Genomic DNA, 19,310 nt, shown 5'->3' on the forward strand with positions numbered 1-19,310 from the left:
CAGGCATCTGGAACATGGATAGAGAATTTGGCAGTCTTTGACCAAGCACTTCGGGCGACTCAGGAAACGACAAGTCCTGGCCCACCGCCGCTCAGTTCCAAATGTGGCTGCCAATGGTGCAGGAACGATGGCAATGGTTCCCCAAAAGTAGAGCAGCAGCGCTCGACAGGTCGTACAGACGCACAGATCCAAATCTCGAGGTTGAAGTTTCTTTAGTTTTCTTTGTTTTGGGGATCTGCAGCTGGTGCATTGACTATTTGCAGTGGCGCCCGGGCGATCCGGGGATTGGCTGCCGCTAAGATTGGCGTTGGCTTAGTTTTGCGACTTATCGAATCTGTCGTCGAGTCTCTGGAATTCCGGCGTTTGTGGTCTCCGGAGTTTTGCGAGGCCTCTTGACAAGCTTGTTTGATAGCCGGCCTCCGCTGCAGGTCGCTCCCCGAGCCCGTGAGCCCCTGATAATCATCACAACGAGGGGAGATTCGATGCCCAACCACCGGCTTCCCTTGACGCTCACCGACTGTGACTTGGCCTCTCTATCGCGCAGACGCTTACGCAGGGGGAACTTGAAAGTAAGCTGATGGAGAAAGGAACAATAGTCACCCCGAGAAGGATCAATCGCCAGTTCTTCAGGAACCCAGCCAACCACCTGCTCTCAAAGGGGCAGGGGTAATGCGGATATCCGCCGCCGAGGATTTTCTCCCCAGTACCTTGGTCCTTCCCCGTTGAGTTGAGAAAAGTCGCGGCACTGCGGGTGTTTGTAATCATTGACTGTACCCATTGGCCACATGGGAATCATACAAATCTCGTGGTCACCGCAGCCGTTACAGTCTTTCCATGTAGTCCAGGACAAATATCTCATCAGACCCTGGATCTGGTTGACGGCCGTATGATAGTCTGTTTGCTGTAGTGCTTCCAGCAGGGTTGCGCATACGCTGCGTGACACAGAGAGCACCGCGTTGCCCGCGACCGATGTGACAGTCGTTGATCGTCTGATAAATTGCCTAGAGCAGCGCTCCACCTCGATTGAACTGTTTCGTTGGTCGTAGTCGATAAAAGGAGTGAGCGCGTCTTCAATTTCCTGCTGCAACAGCTGCAGCGTTGGGGCCTGGCCAGACGCCAGGTACCGGAGTCGGTTCCCATACCGCTCCACCACCATGTCCGCCACAGCCTGCCAATCGACGGATGGTTCGTTGGGCTCATGGTCCAGAATCAAGGCATCCAAGTCCCGCCGAATACGCTCTAGCTGATCAGACGGGAGATGTTCAAGTCTCGGAAGATTGCCGCCCTCCGGAAATAGATCCAGCTCGTAAAGATAAGCGGTTACGAAATGCTCGTAGTTTAGTATCACGCGGTCGCCGCCGATGTTCCAATATCGAGAAGCCACTGCAGGAAGCCACATTTTCCCAGCATGCTGCCCGATCCGATCTCCTGGCATCCCTTTCTCGCTCGCACGTACCCGGGTTACCCGGAGCACTTCGAGGTCTCGGGCGAAATCGCACAATATGATTTCGAACCCAGCTTCCATGCGGACCATCCCATCCAAACGCCCGTCCCATTTCTCCTGTACCATTTGACAAAAGAGCTTCGCCCGTGCCATCTCATCAAACATGCCTCCTCCCCCGTCTCCAAGCCCGTGCAGGAATAAGACATGGTCCTGTGAGTCCATGGTGCCATTCTGCGTCTTTCCAGCAGACATGCCATCAACGTACAATAAACGCAAATCCTTTGCAGCAGCAAACGTATGCAGAAATCCATCCTCTGCCTGGTTTGGCTTCTTCATAACCTGTTGCAGCTGCAAGGGTGGAGGAGGCTGTGGCTGGCCATCTCTAGGAGGCGGGTTATGAGGAAACGGATGGGTGAACACCAAAGCATGCTCAGGCTCGAAGGCCAACCACTCGGGTCCTTGAATTGGGTCAGAGCGCCAGTCACCGTGGTAGAGTTCGGTCCCTTCAGGTACTGTAGCCAGGAAGAAGGACATGCCATTATGGTTCAGCGACGACCCCCATTGTCGCATAGAGGAGTGAATAGCATTGAAGATGTGGTTTGAGATTTCCGGAGCTGCATACGAAAATGTGTTGGTGATGAGAGCTGCAAGGCAGAGCTGCAGTCTAAATCGGACTCGCATCATGTTTTGAGATTGGAACATGCACGATCTGCTGCAGCAACTGAAGAGTCCACAGTCCAGACTCGAAGCAAGGCAGATCAGATAAAAACCATGATCTCCAAAGTCACGCCATGGCTTCACATATAAATGCCGAGTGGGGGGGCACCGCGCCGCGTCATCGGCTGGACGGCGCTCCTACGCTATTTTAGTATCCTCCAAATGAGAAGTGAAGAATGGCGTTATCGGAGCATACCTTTTTCCCATACAAGCTTTGGCTTTGGGTTCTGGGGAATCCATTATGATCTCGCGGCGTGTGCGGTGACGATCTGAAGATCTCCTGCGGAACGAGTGCAGGAAAGAGTGTTGGAAGTTGGAGCTTGGCCGCCGAGACTGACCACTTCATCAACCCAACCACGCCCGCAGGCACTCTCAGTCTTCACCATCCCAACCCCCAACTTTCACGGTCGGCTGAATCCTCCGAGATTGAGGATGCGTCCGCTCTTACTAACACTCGACGCCTTCAACACGCTCTTCCACCCCCGCCACCCCATCCCCGCCCAATACGCAGCCTCTGCATCGTCCTTCAACATTCCCATCGCCCCCTCCGCCCTGCAACCCGCCTTCAAATCAGCCTTCAGAGCGCAATCACGCTCACACCCGAATTATGGGCGCGATCTTGCTCTGCGCGGCGAATATGGGGGTCCCAGACAATGGTGGGAAGATGTGATCCGGGGCAGCTTCGCGCGCGCCCTTGCCGAGAGCCCAAGCTCCAACTCAAATGCTAAGAGCACCGAAATCCCCGATGCGCTGGTGGCAGATTTGCTCGATCGATTCGCGAGTGCAAGGGGCTATAAGCTTTATGATGATGTAAGGCCGTTCTTTGAGCGCCTGCGCGAGATGCAGAGGGAAGGGACGAGTAGGAGAAGGGTCGTTATTGGGGTCGTGTCAAACTCGGATGATCGTGTCTGCTCGGTGTTGGAGTCCTTGGGTGTGTCCGTTGGCGAGACTAGAGAAGGTGAGCGGAGCGGCCATAAATTACCTGGGTTTGAGGAGGAGAGGGAGAGGACAGGTACACCACATCCGAACCTCAGAGACAGTGTCAGTCCCTTGCAGGGCCAAGGGCAGACGGATGTCGACTTCGTGCTTACTAGCTACCAAGCCGGCGCTGAGAAGCCGGACCCCTTTGTTTGGGATACGGCGCTACGGACAGCGCAAGTGTTGACAGGCGATGCTGTTGGGGGTGAGGGAGGCTGGGAGTGTGTGCACGTTGGCGATGATTTTGGGAAGGATTATCGTGGTGCTTTGGATGCTGGGTGGAAGGCGTATTATCTTCCTCGAGATCCTGAAGCAGCGGCGAACGCACAGGAGGGTACGAAGACGATTACTTCATTGTTGGACCTGGTTACGGAGCTTGGAGAGTTCAAGCAAACAAGCTGAGCAGCAGGGCGTAGATGCACTTGTAATACACGTATAGTCATCAATTGACTTGGAAATATTTGGTATGTATGTACTCCTATCCCGACGCCAAACACAGAGAGATTCAAAACAAAAACAGACTTGCTTAATCCCAGTTCCCTGTTCCTCCCAGCGCACCCAGACGGTTACCCGCGTGCTTATTGAGCAACGCAGTGATATTGGACCCGCGGTTGCGATGTTGTGTCCGCAACTGCTTTTCCCGCTCGCGCTCCCGCGCCGCAGTGTAGTAGTTAACCGCACCTTTCTTCGCCAGCGATGCCCCCCCCGCTTTAGTCACACGGGCTGAATCAGAGGTCGATGTCGACGAGCTGGACGACGAAGACGCAGTCGTGGTCTTGCGCAGGATCGGCGGCCGGAACCCGAACCAACCAACCTTGTCGTTTCCGGCACCAGTGTGGAAGGCAAACCGAGTGTTGGAAGCCGACGTAGCGGAGTTCGAGGATGCTTGCCGAAGCAGAGCAAGACGATCGACCACCGGTCCCCGTGTGCGGCGCGGGTTGCTCCGTGCTACAGACAATTCCCGTTGTCGGGTGGGCATCAATTGCTCCTCTGCTTCTTCTGTTTCATCGTCACCATCGCCAGCATGCTGCTTGTCTTCCTCCTCCTCGTCGTCGACAGAGACATCGTCCTGGAACGAGTCGTACTCGGGCCGCTCTGTCAGGAAGGAGACCGTCTCGCGGATTTCAGCAAGGGTAGCTGGTTTCTTGGACATGGCACTAGCAGGCTTCCGGCGAAGATGCGGCGGGGGTCGGTTGTTGACATCTTCAGCGGCAGGCTCGAGGGGTCTCTTTCTCTTGTTGCTCTCGTCCTGCGGGCTGTTTGATTGCGCTTCCGTGGTAGCATTTTGCGACGAAGGCTCGTCCTGTGTGCTACCCTCTTGCTCGTAGCCCAAAAAGTCGAAACCGACGTCATCTTCGTCATCGTGATCCTCAATTGCCTTGAAGAAAGCGGCCTTCTTGGGATTCTCGGCGAGTTCCCCGATCTTCCCGTCGGCGAGGAGAGCATTTCGCATGCGTGCAAACTCTCTTTGCTTCTGTCGGCGGCGGGCCAGAATCTCATCGTCCGAATCATCCAGGTCAAACTCATCGTCGTTGCCTCGGCGGCGGCGAAGGGCTCCGGTCGTGATATCCTTGAGCAGTTTAGCAACGTCTTTCTCGTCTGCGTTCCTCTGGTGGAGTCTGTATACATGTCAGTATGCATAGTAAGATAGTCGCACACTAAACATACGCATTCAAAGCAGCCAGCTGCTTGGCATCAACTCTTTCCCCACTGTTGTCGTTGATCATCTCTCTGTCGTATGCGTTCTCCTCATCATCGGCATCATCGTCACTTGCGCCTCCGAGACCAGCATATTCATCGTCCGACTCCTCAGCAGCTTCCTCAACGACATCCCTTGCCTTGCTCTTCTTACGGTCAAAGTCGACGACAGGCTTCCTGGCCTTCTTTGCCGCTTTCTTCATCATATCGAACGCGCTCTCATCATTCTCTGCCTCACTCTCTTCTTGCTCCTCGATGGCAGAAAGCTCTGGGGCTTTGCCGCGTCGAAGATTCCTTAGGTTCCTGGCTGCAACAGGAGAGTGATTCTGCTCCACCAAGACGGTCTCGATGGTTGATGTCGGTGTACCCAAGAATCGCTTGTTAGGGTCGAATGGGGAAAGGACAAACCCCGCGTCTTGCGTTGGGTCTGGGATTTGAGACATTTGGGACATGCTTCGAGGGACGGGTGATTCGGAAACCCGGTCTTGCTGCCAGTATCCTCCGAAAGTATCTACCGACCCAGCGCGGTTCTCTTGGCTGTCTTTGATAATAATCTGAGAATCGGGTTCCTGGCGCAGACTCACTGGTACAGGTTCCGGTAGTGACTGAGGGATTGTGGCTTCCTGCTGGCTCATATCCTGACTTGGAGCAAGCGTGCCTGCAAAGGCCTGTGTTAAGCTCATTGTGGCTTCTGAAGGCTTGACGGGAATATTTGGGCGTTCTACGGAATTGAAGAAGGGATTGATGGGCTTTGCAGGAGTCTTTGGTGCCTGGCCCTCATCTTCGTCTTCGTCGTCACTGACAACTCGAGTAGGTCGCTTTCGTCTTTGGGTTGGTACATTTGGCTCCTTCACTGGGACGGCTGCTTCCTCCATCTCAGAATCGGCATCAGCCTCCGCATCGTCGTCTTCGTCTTCATCGGCTTCGGAGTTTACCAAGTCTCCCTCCCTTTCCGCTTTGGCTTCATCATCGAGTTCTTCCTCTTCATCCTCTTCCTCCCCGTCATCGTCCGCGACGTTATCCCCGTCTTCTGATCCGGAGAGTTCAAAGTCACTGTCATCATCGTCGTCATCTTGATCGCCACCATTCTTACGCTTCGCCGCCTCGCGTTCCTTCTTTGCGATATCTTCACCTTCCTGTCTTGCCTTCTCAACGAGGTTCTCCACCTCATCCTCAAAAGCAGCGCGTTCGGCAGCGGTTTCAATGACAATTCCCCGTGCTCTGAGTTCGTCTATCCTCTCCTGTCTTTCTTTCGCCGCCTGCTGTTTAGCTTCATGTAGTAGACTCGCGGACAGCTCAGCGGAATTCATAGTAGACTTGCGAGTAGGGGAGGTAAGTTGTGCTAATACTTTCAATCTGAACATTGAAGCGGACTCTTGAACCTGTCGTGCCGGAAGATTCTCGAACGCTGCAATGCGCCGGCACTTTGCTGGAGAGGTAACAATCTCCAAGTCATCGTCTGAATCGTCCTTCTGATGCCGAGCTACCTGCTCACGAGTGAGCCGAACGCGAGCTGGTGCTACCCGCACTGGAAGCTTCCCTTTCCTAACTTCAGACATCTCGGTGGTTGGCTGGATCGTCTCGTCCTCCGTTTTGTCTCCAATTGCCTTCACTGCCTCTACAGTCGGATCGCTCAGAATTTCTTCAATGGTTGGGAAGTTCACTTCCTCGTCTTTCGATAGGTCTGGGCCGTCGGTGGGTGGTAGAGCCGGCGATGTATGCGGAGTATCCTTATCCTTCTGAGCCTCGACATCTGAGGAATGTTGTGAATCTGCCGTAGTCGACGAGTTCTCCGCACTCGGCTCTGGCGCAGCCTGTTCCTGGGGTTGCATAAAGTTGAAGCGAGCAAAGAAGCTCTCCTTGCTAATCTTTTTCTTCGTCCGTGCCTCGTGGGCCAATTGCATATTTCTGCTCATGCGCTGTGTCTCACGGTGCATTTCCTCGAGCGCCTTCTTGCTGGCCTTTCGACCAGGACGATCCTGCTGCGGGGATTTCTTTTTGCCAGTCGATCCGCCATCTGCATCTTCCTCTTCAGAGAACAGATTCGCGCTCAAATCTTCTCGCTCCTTTGCCTTCGCAGCCTTCTTCTCCTCTTCGATCCTCTCCTTCTCTTCACGTTCCCTTCGCTTCTTCGCAACAAGAGCGAGGAATCGGTTGTTTCGCTTCTGTCCAGCCTCTTCACTGCCGGGGCCGTCCTCTTCAGACTGCTTCGTCGGCGAAGAAACGAACAGGGGCGAAAAGGAGCGTGCACGGGATCGCGACCTAACCGAGTCGCCATCCTCAGCACTATCACGAGCTACATCCGCATTTTGAATCCTCCCTCTCGGTCCAGCCGCGGGGAGATCATCATCATCATTATCGGGGGATGCTTCATCATCATTACCCAGATCACGACGCGTCTCATTCGCGCCTTGCTTCCCCGCTCGCAATATCTTCGAAACTCGCTCGAACGCGCTTTCCGTGGCAGGCGTGTGCTGAGTCGTGTCCTGGTTCTTCTCTGCGGTATGTCCCTGTAAGCGCGCGGCCATACGGCCTCGAGGCATGACAATGTCGTCGTCTTCCTCCTCTTCCTCCGAATTTGAATCCAACGCCATCGGCTTGTCGCGCATACGAACAGCGTCAGTCTTCATAGAATCAAGAAAATTCGTGTTTGGTTTTCGAACTGTGGGCTTGCCACTGTCTGATTCCGAGTCGCTGTCGAAAGCCGCGAGCATGGCCTTGATTTTTCTCCCTGGGGTGAGGATCTCCGGGGAGTCGGCTGCCGCGGACGCGGACCGCGCCGTGCGTGTTGAGGGGGTCGACATTGTGTATAATTATGATGGAAATGGTGCGCGGTAGCAGAGAAATTATCGAATTCGGTAGGAGGGCATCTTATGATACCAATGGGTGTAGCAAGAGGTGCTATGTATTGTTTTGAATTGTCAGTACTCCGGAGGAGTCTATTCGTTCCACCGCTACAAATCTAGGGCGGGAATCCGGCGCGGGTTGACGAGACGCGCACCGCGTCGTTTATCACCACGTGACTGTGCGCCAAGTCCTCTATCGGACAGCTGTAGAGCACCTCCATATCATGAAGTTATAATACCTAGTACTCGTCGAGGTGGTCTCGGGTATTTACATGTTAAATGCTGGGAGGGCATGGATACAGTAGTACCAGTAGTGTTTGGTGTAGCCAAAATAAGTGAAATTGTTCAATAATACAGGTCGTAGGTAGTAATATAGTACGCCAAACAACACCATCCCTAGCAGATACAGGAAGGTTCAAAAAGTGTTGCGCCAGATGCTCGCAATGTCAGTCATGGCTGGTATTTTGAAAAAGAGGTATACGAAAGCCACCTAGGCAGAAAGCGGATTAGAATGAGCCTTTTGAGCTTCAGGATCGATGGTCAGCAAGGTTAGATGTCAATGTCAATGTCCAGGTCCAAGGCTGCAATGTTCTCATCGTCCATGTTCTTGTGACGGATTGTGGCTATGCCTCCTTTAGATTGCTTCTTCTGAGAGTTGGAAGGCGTGCTGCTCCGATCAGGCGTGTTCGCCTTCGATGTGCCTGAAGCAGGAGTTCCGCCGCGACTTCCATTCTCTTCGGTTTTAGTCGTGGATCCGTTGACATCATGATGAGTCTTCGCTAGAGTCTTGACACGTAGGAAAGGGTTGATCGGAGCTTCGCCACGAGCGGCGGCGGCAGCGGCCTTTCGGCTTGCCTTGCGCTCTTCAAGTTGGGCACGGCGCACGTTTTCGTAGTTGAGTTTCTGGTTCCGCAGATTTAATTGGGCCAAACGCTCGTGCTCCGAGAGCTTGTCGGCACGTGGCTTGGACATACTGGAACCAAAGGCGAGCTTGGGGATCTGGCTGACAAGCTCGGCTTGCAGTCTCTCCACCTCCGCGTCGTCGCCAATCTCCCGCGCAAGCTTTATCTTCTTTTCGATCTCAACACGTTTATAGATCGTCATCTTTGAATCCAGAGACCCTTGCTTGCGCAACTTCTCATTAAGTTCCTCATTCGTGAATTTGTGGTTCAGTAATCGGTTGATGTCTGTTAGTTTCTTGGCTACCTGAGACCGTGTGGCTATCTTGCAGTCTTCAACAGCCATGGTCTGGCGGTACCGACTGAACTCTGCCTGTCAAGGTGGTCAGCATATATAGTCTGCGGAAATAGGTAGAATAGCAACGTACTTCTGTGAACGAAGAATCGGAGCAAGCAATGAATGGAAACTCGCGTTCAGACTTGCCGTGAGCGAGGACAGCATACTGGTTTGTCACAAAAGACCGACCATTCGCTCCCTCCAAGGCATACGGCTTCCCTTCCGAGAATCCTAGGGACAATTAATAACAATCCAAAAATTGGCGATAGTTTAACCACCCACTCTTGATCAAGCAAAGCCTATACTCATTCAGTCCTGTATCTCTGTTCGGTCCAATGTTGACACGGGCGTAACACCCAGATATAGCTTCTTCAAAGCCAGGGTAGAAACAGACTTGCGCAAAGTTTGTCCTGCCAACTCGGGCTCGCTGGATATCACGCAGCTCTGCAGGAGGATCATCCTTGGGTGGCGACGGCGAGCGCTCGCGGTCGTCCCACTCGACTTCGCTCTCCCCGTCTGCATCCTCATCGGAGACCCGCGATCGGGATTTGTGATCCCTCGTCGCTGTGTCCCGCCGGCGCAGTTCGTCACGCTTCCCCTTCTGCTCGCGCTGTCGTTTATAAGCTTCGATAGCCTCTGAAGCCTCGCCGACTTTGCGACCACCAAGTGTTGTCTTCTGTCGAGAGCTCTTACGGGCTCCCTCGTCCAGATTTGCAGCACTGGCCTTGCGCTTATTTTTCTTCGCCTTGCGTGCCTCCTCCTTCTCACGAGAGGCCAGAAGACGGCGAAGCGCGAGATCCTGATTGTGGCGGTCTACCTCCTGCGCACGCTCAGACAGGATCTGCTCCCTCTGAATTTCTGGCATGGCCATGATCTCCTGCTTGTCTTTGGCGGAGAGGTAGAGCTTCTCGTAAGGGAAAATCGGGCCATAATCTTCGACCTGTGCATCCGAGCCTTCGGAATCTGATGCTGCTTCTGATTCAGACATGCTGGCTGAGTTGAGAGAATCAGCGGCGGACCTGGTGTTAGGCATGTTCCGTCAGTAACCTCTCGGACACCAAAAAGAAATCGGCCGGCAGTAATTTAAACATACACTTCTCCATCTTCCTCCTCGTCATCTTCGCGACGCGACTTGCGAGGACGACGCACTGGTTTTGCTGTACCTTTGCGAGCCATGGTTGATGTTGGTTCGGGGGAACGTGGGGAAGATGAAGGAGGGGGAGATTCAGAGGGTTGCTTGCGAGGCGGGGGAGAGGCCTCTTCATCGGAGGCGTCATCACCCGCCAACGCAAGCAACTCAGCGTCGAGATCATCAGCCATGGTGAATACCTGACGGCCGGGGCGGCGGCCGGAAATTTCAGGCGCTGCGTTACTAGTCTGGTGAATGTAAAGGGCGCAGAGCGTCCTTAAGCGAATGAAAGTCGCCGAATTAGGGCAAAAGACTTCCGATTAAGAGGGAAATGAATGCAGGACCCCTGGGCAGCTGGCGCAATGAGTGGAAAAGGGTCGACGGTGGCAAAACCGGATGCACAGTGCGATTTCACTGAGATGTATATACGGCGTACAGATGACTCGACAAGGGAATGTGAAATATAGAGTGATATAAGGAGAACAGGGCTGCGGAAGAGGTTGGAGGGTTGAGAGAGAGCAGCCGTGGGTGGCGGGTTGAAAGACTGAGGTTGGAGAGAGTGCCAGAATTCACTCTAGACTAGTATTATTGGGCCCAGAATGACGTCCAGTCCAGCCCAGGGATGGCGTGCCGATTCGGAACACTCCCTGATAAACGCGCGGCTGTTCTTCTCATCGGACCACCAACTCGGCTTCGGTCGCGCGTCATCCTCACCCATTCCTACGAGACAGCTGTTGAAGATGAAGCCCCTTGTGGTGCTCCGGAGGTGCTCTTCGCTTCCGTGCCATCGGCCAGCAGCGCCTTTGCTGCTGGATTTTCTCGCCCCGTCCGCGCTCCGTCACCGCCATTACCACACAACGCCCGCCTACCACTCAACCTCGCCAGCAACCCAGCCGACCTCGGAAGCCCGGAAGCCGAAATATGTTCTCAATAAACATCAAAGAGAGTTCCTGGATAGCGCGCTGCGGGTCAACCAGGCCGGCGAATTAGCCGCCACGCTGATCTATACCGCGCAAACGCCACAGGTTATCCGTTCGCACCCACACCTGCGCCCGTTGATGAAGCACATGTACGACCAGGAAGAAGGCCATTTAACCACATTCAACCATATGATTTCCAAGCACCGGGTGCGGCCGACTGCAATGTATCCGGTCTGGGAGGTTGCTGCGACGTTCTTAGGGTGGTCAACGGGTGTCATGGGACGTGAGGCAGCGATGGCCTGCACAGAGGCCGTGGAGACAGAAATTGGGTCACATTACAACGACCAAGTTCGAGAAATCCTGTCGTGGGAAGCCGATGCAAAGAGTCGTGGGGAGGAGTTGGACGATGAGCTGAAGGAAATGCTTACGACCTTCCGGCGGATCCGCGACGAAGAACTCGAGCATCTTGATCATGCTGTTGAGAATGATTCCAAAGAGGCACAACCATACGACCCATTGGTGAATGTCATTCGTCTTGGGTGCAGGGCGGCCATTAAGATCAGCGAGAGAGTATGATTGGACATAGATCCTGATAGAGACATTGTGTACTATTGGTGTTGGTGAGGCATGTACTATATCTTGAATACTTTTTGGTCTATTAATACTTTGTGTGCAACTGATGAAACCAACAAACCGACCAGAGACATCTAACTTGGTCTATCGAAACAAGGGTATCCGCATAAAGATCGATCATAACCCTAATTCTGAGTCTTCTTCTCTAGATGCTCCAGGAAGTTCTTGGAGAATTGTACCACCTGCTCGTAAACTTCCTCGAAACCATCTGCCCCACCATAGTAGGGATCTTCGACCACCTCACCACCTCCGATACGCTGGGTCAAAGTCCCTCCGGGCCTAAAGTCACCGAAAAGGCGCACCTCGGCAATCTGAGCATCACGCTCGACATTGGCATCGAGCGTCGCTGTCATTGCCTCCCGAGTGCCCCTATCACGGGCTGGGCGGTTGCTGCCAGGATTCTTCTGCGACGCTATAACGGACGAGCGCAAATCCAATAAGTCTTCCAAGTTGTACTGATCCATGGCGAGGAGGTAATCGAACTCGAGGAAGTCCTGCAAGGTGATTTTTCGAGCGGCGTGTTTGTAGTCATTGATGCCGTGACGGCGAAGGGTAGCCATGGTACGTCGGTCCGCTCCCTCTCCAGCATGGTAGGCGCCTGTGCCGCAGGAATCGATCTTGTTGATCAAGGGGTGCGCAGCAGCAACGCTGCGAAAGACACCTTCTGCCATGGTCGAGCGGCCTATGGATCGTTAGAAAGGCCATGGCCATGGGAGGCGTGGGAGGCACCTCACAGATATTGCCCAAGCAGACGAACAATACATTGGCTTTTCTGCCGTTAGACGGACTAGGTGGCGTCATTCTGTGTGTGAATCCTCGACGAGTTGTAGGTTGTCCTAACAGCTTGATGGAGGCGGGGTTTTTTACGTGCCACGACCTTTATCGATAGAGACGTGGGGCCTTCCTGCCTGAGGCATTAAAATTCCAACAGCAAACTCAATCGCCACAAAAAAGAATTTTCAATCTCCGAGAGCGAGCCATGATCATAAGGAACTAACTAGTAGATCAGCTTTGACAATCGAAATCAAAGAAGACTCGAGGCGCCACTGTTCCTCCATAGGGGGCTTTGTCAAGCATCCATGCTGCGCATGAATACTGAGTAGTTTAAACTACTAGTATACCTGGGTAGTCGCGTTATCAGCCCCAGACTCTCCTCATCACCACTTGGGCACTCTTTCAGAAGAGCATCACTGATGAACAACGAATAGCCTAGTTTATATGTCAGGTTATGGAACATACAATCTTCTGCACTTTGGGACCATAGACAAGCTCTTTGACAATGAGATTACCCCGCCTCACTTCCAGACTTCAGCACAGTTGAAGTTTCAAAAAGTTTGCCGAAACCTCAAAGATTGGCAAACTGTTTCGTAGCAGTAGGCTCCAAGATAGATAAAAAAAGAACTGCAGGGACTTGGGCAAAAAGTACGGAGGAGACGAAGCGAATCAGATTGATGTTCAAGAGATATGCACCGCCACAGAGGCTGGTGAGTCGTCGTGTCGGAGCTCCATCGCTGGATCAAATCAGTCAATTGACGCTGAGGATCCGCGGTCGCTGGGCCAACCATCCACGGTTGAGCCTTGATTTCCATCATTGGGTGGAGAATAAACGAAGGGGATCATGCGCATCAAAGCAATCAAGGACTCGGAGATGCAGAGTCGTGTCTCGCCAGAAATCCTCTGCCCAGTGCTGTACATGTGGATGAGGCAAGGTTGGTTCCTTCTTGGGAGATTCAGTCAGTGTTAGTGGAGATACGCAAGATCATGGTAAAAGCGAGCTACTATCGACCTAAGGCTCCTCGTTCCCCCAGATCCAAAGAGTATCTAGGCACCTTTTTTTTAGGTCCGTTTATCCATGGACAACTGTGGCGCTGCTCCACGCCTCAATAACTTGGACTTTGGTTTCTTGGGAGCAGCCGCTGGGGCTGCCCTCTTTCAGCTTCAGCCTCGCTTCTTCTTTCTCTTCACCGTGTTCTTCTTCCTGATCTCGTACTCTCGATAATCTGTTTCCAACAACCTTGCTCCCTGTTGTACAGATCCTGTCCCCCTTCCACGCTCGAAACCTCCCCGGGGGCTTTTAAGCTTCACAGGTGTGCTACGACGACGGTTGCATCTAGCGCATTCCAACTCTCTGAAGAATCTCAAAGGGGTCACCCACTATTGGAACAGGCCGATCGCTCGATAGTCTGCCGCCAACATGTCCTATAATCGCTTGGGTCAGTACACCATTGCTTCCCTGCTCTTATTTGCGCTGCTTGGCTGGTCGGCGTGCGCACGACATTGCGCGGCAACTCCCCTTCATTCTCGGCATCAAATTTCCCTCCTGAAACTCTAGCTCCCGAGGATTGGGGCGACTTGAGGGGCAACGAGATTCGCACTATCACCGTGCAAGCCCCTAAATGCTCCTCTGTCGCTGTGCTGCCGCCGAGGCTGTTGTGGTTGCTTTCACCGCTGTCCTTGCCATTGCGTTTGCGCATACGTTTACTCCGCATTCGCAATTTACTGACATCCAAGTTTAGGAGACCCCTACGGGGACGACACACGTTCGCCCATAATGCAACCGAGCACATTGAGCAATCGATCGCCGTCGCCTGGCCGGCCCCTCGATGGCTACCAGCTCTCCGATGGCCCATATGGGCGGCGCGACCACCTGATGCCCTCCAGTGATCGATTAGCGGAGCAACCCACGGTGAGATACATTGGCCAATACATCCTGTCTTTGCCAATGCTAAGATTTGCCTCTTTGTGTATAGTTTTCTGTTGAGAGAATCCCTCACTCCTATGGACATAACGAAGCCTACGAAGCGCAGCCCCAGCAGAGCTATCCAGGGTACGAATACTCGGTAGACCCTCAAGCACACCACGATGCGTACTATACCCAACCATACCAATCAACAGTCACACCGGACCCCGATGATTACGATCTGGGGCAATATCCTGGGCACCAGCAATCATACCACGATGATGAGCCGATCCTACAACCCGAGGACCCCTTCCAAGCCCAAAATCCTTACAGCGACGACTATCAGGAAGAGCTTGCACCAACACCAAGCCCCGCTCCGATTCGGCGATGGAAGACAGTCAAAGAAGTTCAACTGTTCCAAGGTAACTTGGTGCTCGATTGTCCCATCGCACCCAAGCTCCTCAACCAGGTCCCTCACGCCGAAAACTCCCAACGCGACGAGTTCACGCATATGCGCTATTCGGCGGCTACTTGCGACCCGGCAGACTTCTTTGAGGAGCGTTTCACGCTACGTCAGAAGCTCTTCGCCAAACAGCGACATACGGAGCTCTTTATTGTGATTACAATGTACAACGAGGATGACTTCCTTTTTGCGCGCACATTGATTGGTGTGTTCAAGAACATCGAACACATGTGCTCAAGAGATCGAAGTAAGACCTGGGGTAAGGATGCATGGAAGAAGATCGTGGTCTGTGTTATCAGTGACGGTCGTGCCAAGATCAACCCGCGAACTCGCGCCGTGCTCGCCGGTCTAGGTTGCTACCAGGACGGAATTGCCAAGCAGCAAGTCAACGGGAAGGATGTGACGGCGCATATTTATGAGTACACGACGCAGGTTGGTCTGGAGCTAAAGGGAACTCAGGTCCATCTCAAGCCCCGTTCTGGGGTTCCGGTACAGATGATTTTCTGTCTGAAGGAGAAGAACCAGAAGAAGATCAACTCGCACCGATGGTTCTTCCAGGCGTTTGGTCGCGTTTTAGATCCCAACATTTGCGTCTTGCTCGACGCCGGTACTCAGCCCGGTAAGGACTCTATTTATCGCCTATGGAAGGCTTTTGATGTGGAGCCAATGTGCGGAGGAGCCTGCGGTGAGATCAAGGTCATGTTAAACAAAGGAAAGAATTTACTCAATCCGCTGGTCGCCGGTCAAAACTTCGAGTACAAGTTGAGTAACATTCTCGACAAGCCGTTGGAATCAGCCTTCGGGTTCATCTCGGTGCTTCCCGGTGCGTTCTCTGCCTACCGCTATATCGCGCTGCAAAACGGCAAGAATGGTCAAGGGCCGCTAGAGCGGTACTTCCTGGGTGAAAAGATGCACGGCGCCAATGCGGGAATCTTCACTGCGAACATGTACCTGGCTGAGGATCGAATCCTCTGCTTTGAAATAGTTGCCAAGCGCAACAGCCGATGGCTACTCCGATACGTCAAGTCTTCGACTGGTGAAACCGATGTCCCGGATCAGATGGCAGAGTTCATCCTCCAGCGCCGCCGATGGTTGAACGGTAGTTTCTTCGCTGCTGTTTACGCCATTACCCATTTCTACCAGCTCTGGCGAAGCGACCATAGCTTCATGCGCAAGTTCATGCTGTTTATTGAGACTCTTTATCAAACCATCAACATGCTGTTCGCTTGGTTTGGTATTGTAAGTGTTTCCCTTGGACGCATATAGAATGTGACGACTAATCATTGCAGGGCAATTTCTTCTTGGTATTCCACATCCTCACAACGTACCTCGGCGACGCGGACCTCTTAGGGACTGCTGGTAAAGTCCTAGGAGTAGTTTTCGAATGGCTTTATCTTGCGACCTTGGTAACCTGCTTCGTTTTGTCTTTGGGTAACCGCCCGGGTGGATCCAACAAACTGTACATGACGATGGTGTATTTCTGGGTGTTCATCATGATATACCTCGCGTTCGCTGCAATTTTCGTGACGGTCAGGTCCATTCAAGAGGAAGTCGAGGACGGCACGTTCACCTTTTCGACGCTTTTTACCAACAGTACCTTCTTCTCCATCATCGTCTCCCTTGGCTCAACGTACGTCATGTGGTTTGTCGCATCGCTCATATTCATGGATCCCTGGCATATGTTTACCTGCGTAAGTTTCTAGTCTCATAAGTTACTAAGCTGGGATACTAACCGACACAGTTCATCCAATACATTCTCCTAACCCCCACCTACATCAACGTCCTCAACATCTACGCCTTTTGCAACACACATGACATCACATGGGGTACAAAGGGTGATGACAAGGCCGAAAAACTTGGCTCCGCAACCGTCAAACCCGGCGGCAAAGTCGACGTCAACATCCCCCAAGACGACGGCGATCTCAACGCGCAGTACGAAGCCGAACTCGCGAAATTCGCCCAGAAGCCACCCAAGGAAATCAGGGTCATCTCCGAAGAAGAACGGCAAGCCGACTACTATAAGGGATTTCGATCAGCCGTCGTTCTCGTCTGGGTGTTTTGCAATTTTGCTCTCGGCGCTGTCGTCCTCGGTGCTGCGGGTCTTGATCGCTTCAGCGATACCGCTGAGGAAGCCGAGTCCACGCAAAATCATCGATCTATGATTTACATGGCTGTTGTGCTATGGAGTGTTGCGGGTCTGTCGATTTTCAAGTTTCTAGGTGCAATGTGGTTTTTGACCGTGCGCATGGTAAGCCATCTCCTTCTATATTACTCTCTTGCACATTCCACTCGACCATACAAACTAACACCTTCTCCTTCTAGTTCCGGGGCGTATAATACCCATCTTCTTTTCATCAGTTCGATTTGTCTCACACCATTGTACCCTCCAAGCATTTCACTGGCGGACGCTTCCTTATACCTTCTCACTGCAGATTCAGCATGTTGCAACGACGATAAAGAAAATGGATGACGGTTTGGCTTTTATTATACCGGGATTGCGGGTTGCGAACCATCATGACTGCGCATTTTGATAATATGATTTTTATTTTTTTTTGTTCTTTATTTTGACTCGATTTTGATGCTGGCGCCGATGTTTTCCAGGCACCTACATACCTGGATGGGGTATAATCGGTACATATGTTGTGTATGTAGATTACGATGATAGCTCGGGATAACGTACGATTTATTGAGAGATGTTCTGGCTTGCTCCTCTTATCTCGGTACTAGGAGTATTCTTCCGAGCGAGACGCTTTTCGAACCGGCCGCTGAGTAGAACTAGATGAGCTCATCCTTCCTTGCATTCCGGGACACCCATCGCCGTGGTCCTACCGCATGACAGACACAATACATGGCTCAGGTTGGTTGATGAAGTTCCAATGTAAAGGCTCTCGTGAATAAATTCATAAAAATTCAAAACTAGGGGTTTCTTTATACAATCTATAGCCCCGATAACTGAATGCAAAAAGGCCAGAGAAGCGCAATCATTGCAACGCAAATAATGGGTAAGCCTCAGGAAGACGGTATCTCGGGCTTTTTCCCATAGACAAAAATCCTAGGTGGAGTCAGTTGATGTATCAGAAATTGGGATGAGGGGATATCAGACAGGACACGTACACTCTTTGGTAAGCATGGATCGAACTGTCTTTCCACTCTTTTCTGCACTTTGCGATGAGCACCTCGACTTCTGCGGTTGACCAGCCAAGGACTCGAGTGAAGAGGCCCACGGTGAAAGCGTGTAGTCCGTTGAGGTGGTTGGTCAGGGTGTACTGTGCCACGGGCATTTTGTCAGCAATCCAAGCCTTCCTTATTCCTTACAGTGTTACCTATTTGGAGGCAGCGAGGGTATCTAGCTAACTCACCAGGCCAAGTCGTTTCATATTCTTGTCCTTCGGCCATGGATTCGACGGGCGCTTCAAGACTTTGAGCTTCACATCGACGAAGCCAGCTTCCTCCATCATTGTTTTGTACTCTTCGGGAGAGGGAATTCGATGGTTAATCTTCTCGCAGCCCTCGAAGAAGAGGTTCGACCACTGCAGGGCACTGCTATCGCTGGGGATGGAGTTGTCGTCAGTTTCGAATCCGGGGTCGATCTCGTGCATTTCCATATACGCGCCCGGCTTCAGAGCACTAATCAAGGAAATCTCTGGTTAACTTCTGTCCGGTCTTCGACTCTTTCCACAAGGGCTTCAGTTTGCGAGGGGGGCTGGATTACTCTAGAGCTTGGCGGAAGAACTTCGGATAATCAGAGACACTGGCCAGTAACAGGCGAGAGTGAATCAAGTCAAAAGACTCGCGCCGGAAGGTCCATTCATTCTCAAAGTCATCGACTTGGAATTCGAGGTTCGGCGGGACACTATCGCTTCATCAGCCGGTATTATCTCGGGTTCTCACAACAAGTCCGGCCTACAAGGATGGCTGAACAGGTGACAAATCGGTACCAATCACAGACGCGCCTGGATACTTATCGGCCATGTCGATGGCCCAGATACCCGTTCCCGTACCGATATCAAGAATACGCTGTGGGTCGCTCAGCGGGGCTAGGTGCAACTCTCCTTCCAGGAGGAGGAGGAAGATGTGATGCTCGAGGTCCATTCGGTCGAGTTCATCCTGTTAAGGGGTAAGATCGCGATTCATCGGGGAGGAGCCAGATAGGGTTTCGATTGCATACCTCGTCGTTCGGAAACGCATAGTCTTCAATAAACGTCAGCAAAGTCAAACGAATTGCGCGCTCTCTACTTACGCCCAGACCGGTAAGAGTGGTACCTCCTTTACCCATTCGATGTTTATTAGCAAGGGCTAACAGCGGGATCCAGAGGGTGTTTACCGTCCATTCTCGTATTCGAACTGCAAAACCAAGCTGTTTAGCGAGGACGTTTCGCTCGCACTGGGGCATGTCAGTAAGGGGCACCCGGGACCGTGGATCTGGGTGGGGAACGTGCATCAGCGATCCGAGGGTAGAGTCCGCATCATCCTAGTTGACCTGTCAACAAAGCGAGCCGATCTTTAACCCGCATTCTTCACAGACCTCGACTTCGATGAACTGCTCGTTGTCGCGCTCAGACATGG

At 52.6% G+C, this 19,310-nt stretch overlaps 8 protein-coding genes across 8 annotated transcripts; 3 read left to right on the forward strand and 5 right to left on the reverse strand.

Annotated features, from left to right (window-relative positions):
• Positions 1-652: 652 nt before the first annotated feature.
• Positions 653-2,128, reverse strand: BJX68DRAFT_254638 (uncharacterized protein; the record flags this gene model as incomplete). Its single annotated transcript, XM_071042908.1, has 1 exon — positions 653-2,128. The coding sequence occupies one exon, from the start codon at positions 2,126-2,128 to the stop codon at positions 653-655; it is 1,476 nt and encodes a 491-aa protein (XP_070900320.1).
• A 163-nt stretch (positions 2,129-2,291) lies between these two features.
• BJX68DRAFT_63593 (HAD-like domain-containing protein) lies at positions 2,292-3,603 on the forward strand. Its single transcript, XM_071049530.1, has one exon. The coding sequence runs from the start codon at positions 2,594-2,596 to the stop codon at positions 3,539-3,541; it is 948 nt and encodes a 315-aa protein (XP_070900321.1). The 5' UTR covers positions 2,292-2,593; the 3' UTR covers positions 3,542-3,603.
• On the reverse strand, positions 3,604-7,940 carry BJX68DRAFT_64161 (uncharacterized protein). Its single transcript, XM_071049534.1, has 2 exons — positions 4,808-7,940; positions 3,604-4,758 (listed from the first exon to the last, which is right to left on the reverse strand). The coding sequence occupies exons 1-2, from the start codon at positions 7,639-7,641 to the stop codon at positions 3,666-3,668; spliced, it is 3,927 nt and encodes a 1,308-aa protein (XP_070900322.1). The 5' UTR covers positions 7,642-7,940; the 3' UTR covers positions 3,604-3,665.
• On the reverse strand, positions 7,915-10,698 carry BJX68DRAFT_235293 (RNA polymerase-associated protein). Its single transcript, XM_071039873.1, has 3 exons — positions 9,202-10,698; positions 9,011-9,150; positions 7,915-8,955 (listed from the first exon to the last, which is right to left on the reverse strand). The coding sequence occupies exons 1-3, from the start codon at positions 9,950-9,952 to the stop codon at positions 8,233-8,235; spliced, it is 1,614 nt and encodes a 537-aa protein (XP_070900323.1). The 5' UTR covers positions 9,953-10,698; the 3' UTR covers positions 7,915-8,232.
• Positions 10,300-11,635, forward strand: BJX68DRAFT_63588 (demethoxyubiquinone hydroxylase family protein). The gene has a single exon (XM_071049529.1). It carries the CDS (start codon positions 10,648-10,650, stop codon positions 11,542-11,544), a length of 897 nt encoding a protein of 298 aa, XP_070900324.1. The 5' UTR covers positions 10,300-10,647; the 3' UTR covers positions 11,545-11,635.
• Positions 11,636-12,664, reverse strand: ltpA (tyrosine protein phosphatase LTP1). Its single transcript, XM_071049532.1, has 2 exons — positions 12,336-12,664; positions 11,636-12,283 (listed from the first exon to the last, which is right to left on the reverse strand). Exons 1-2 carry the CDS (start codon positions 12,400-12,402, stop codon positions 11,727-11,729), a joined length of 624 nt encoding a protein of 207 aa, XP_070900325.1. The 5' UTR covers positions 12,403-12,664; the 3' UTR covers positions 11,636-11,726.
• A 1,333-nt stretch (positions 12,665-13,997) lies between these two features.
• chsA (chitin synthase I) lies at positions 13,998-17,081 on the forward strand (the record flags this gene model as incomplete). Its single annotated transcript, XM_071045332.1, has 6 exons — positions 13,998-14,065; positions 14,113-14,287; positions 14,352-15,983; positions 16,034-16,435; positions 16,486-16,992; positions 17,067-17,081. 6 exons carry the CDS (start codon positions 13,998-14,000, stop codon positions 17,079-17,081), a joined length of 2,799 nt encoding a protein of 932 aa, XP_070900326.1.
• Positions 17,082-17,753: 672 nt separating this feature from the next.
• BJX68DRAFT_254642 (class I SAM-dependent methyltransferase) lies at positions 17,754-19,308 on the reverse strand (the record flags this gene model as incomplete). Its single annotated transcript, XM_071042909.1, has 9 exons — positions 17,754-17,796; positions 17,859-18,010; positions 18,104-18,371; positions 18,457-18,597; positions 18,652-18,851; positions 18,913-18,935; positions 18,985-19,010; positions 19,069-19,166; positions 19,270-19,308. 9 exons carry the CDS (start codon positions 19,306-19,308, stop codon positions 17,754-17,756), a joined length of 990 nt encoding a protein of 329 aa, XP_070900327.1.
• Between the last annotated feature and the right edge of the window lie 2 nt (positions 19,309-19,310).

This window comes from Aspergillus pseudodeflectus, assembly GCF_044049435.1.
Source record: "Aspergillus pseudodeflectus strain CBS 756.74 chromosome Unknown BJX68scaffold_16, whole genome shotgun sequence".
NCBI lineage: Eukaryota > Fungi > Ascomycota > Eurotiomycetes > Eurotiales > Aspergillaceae > Aspergillus > Aspergillus pseudodeflectus.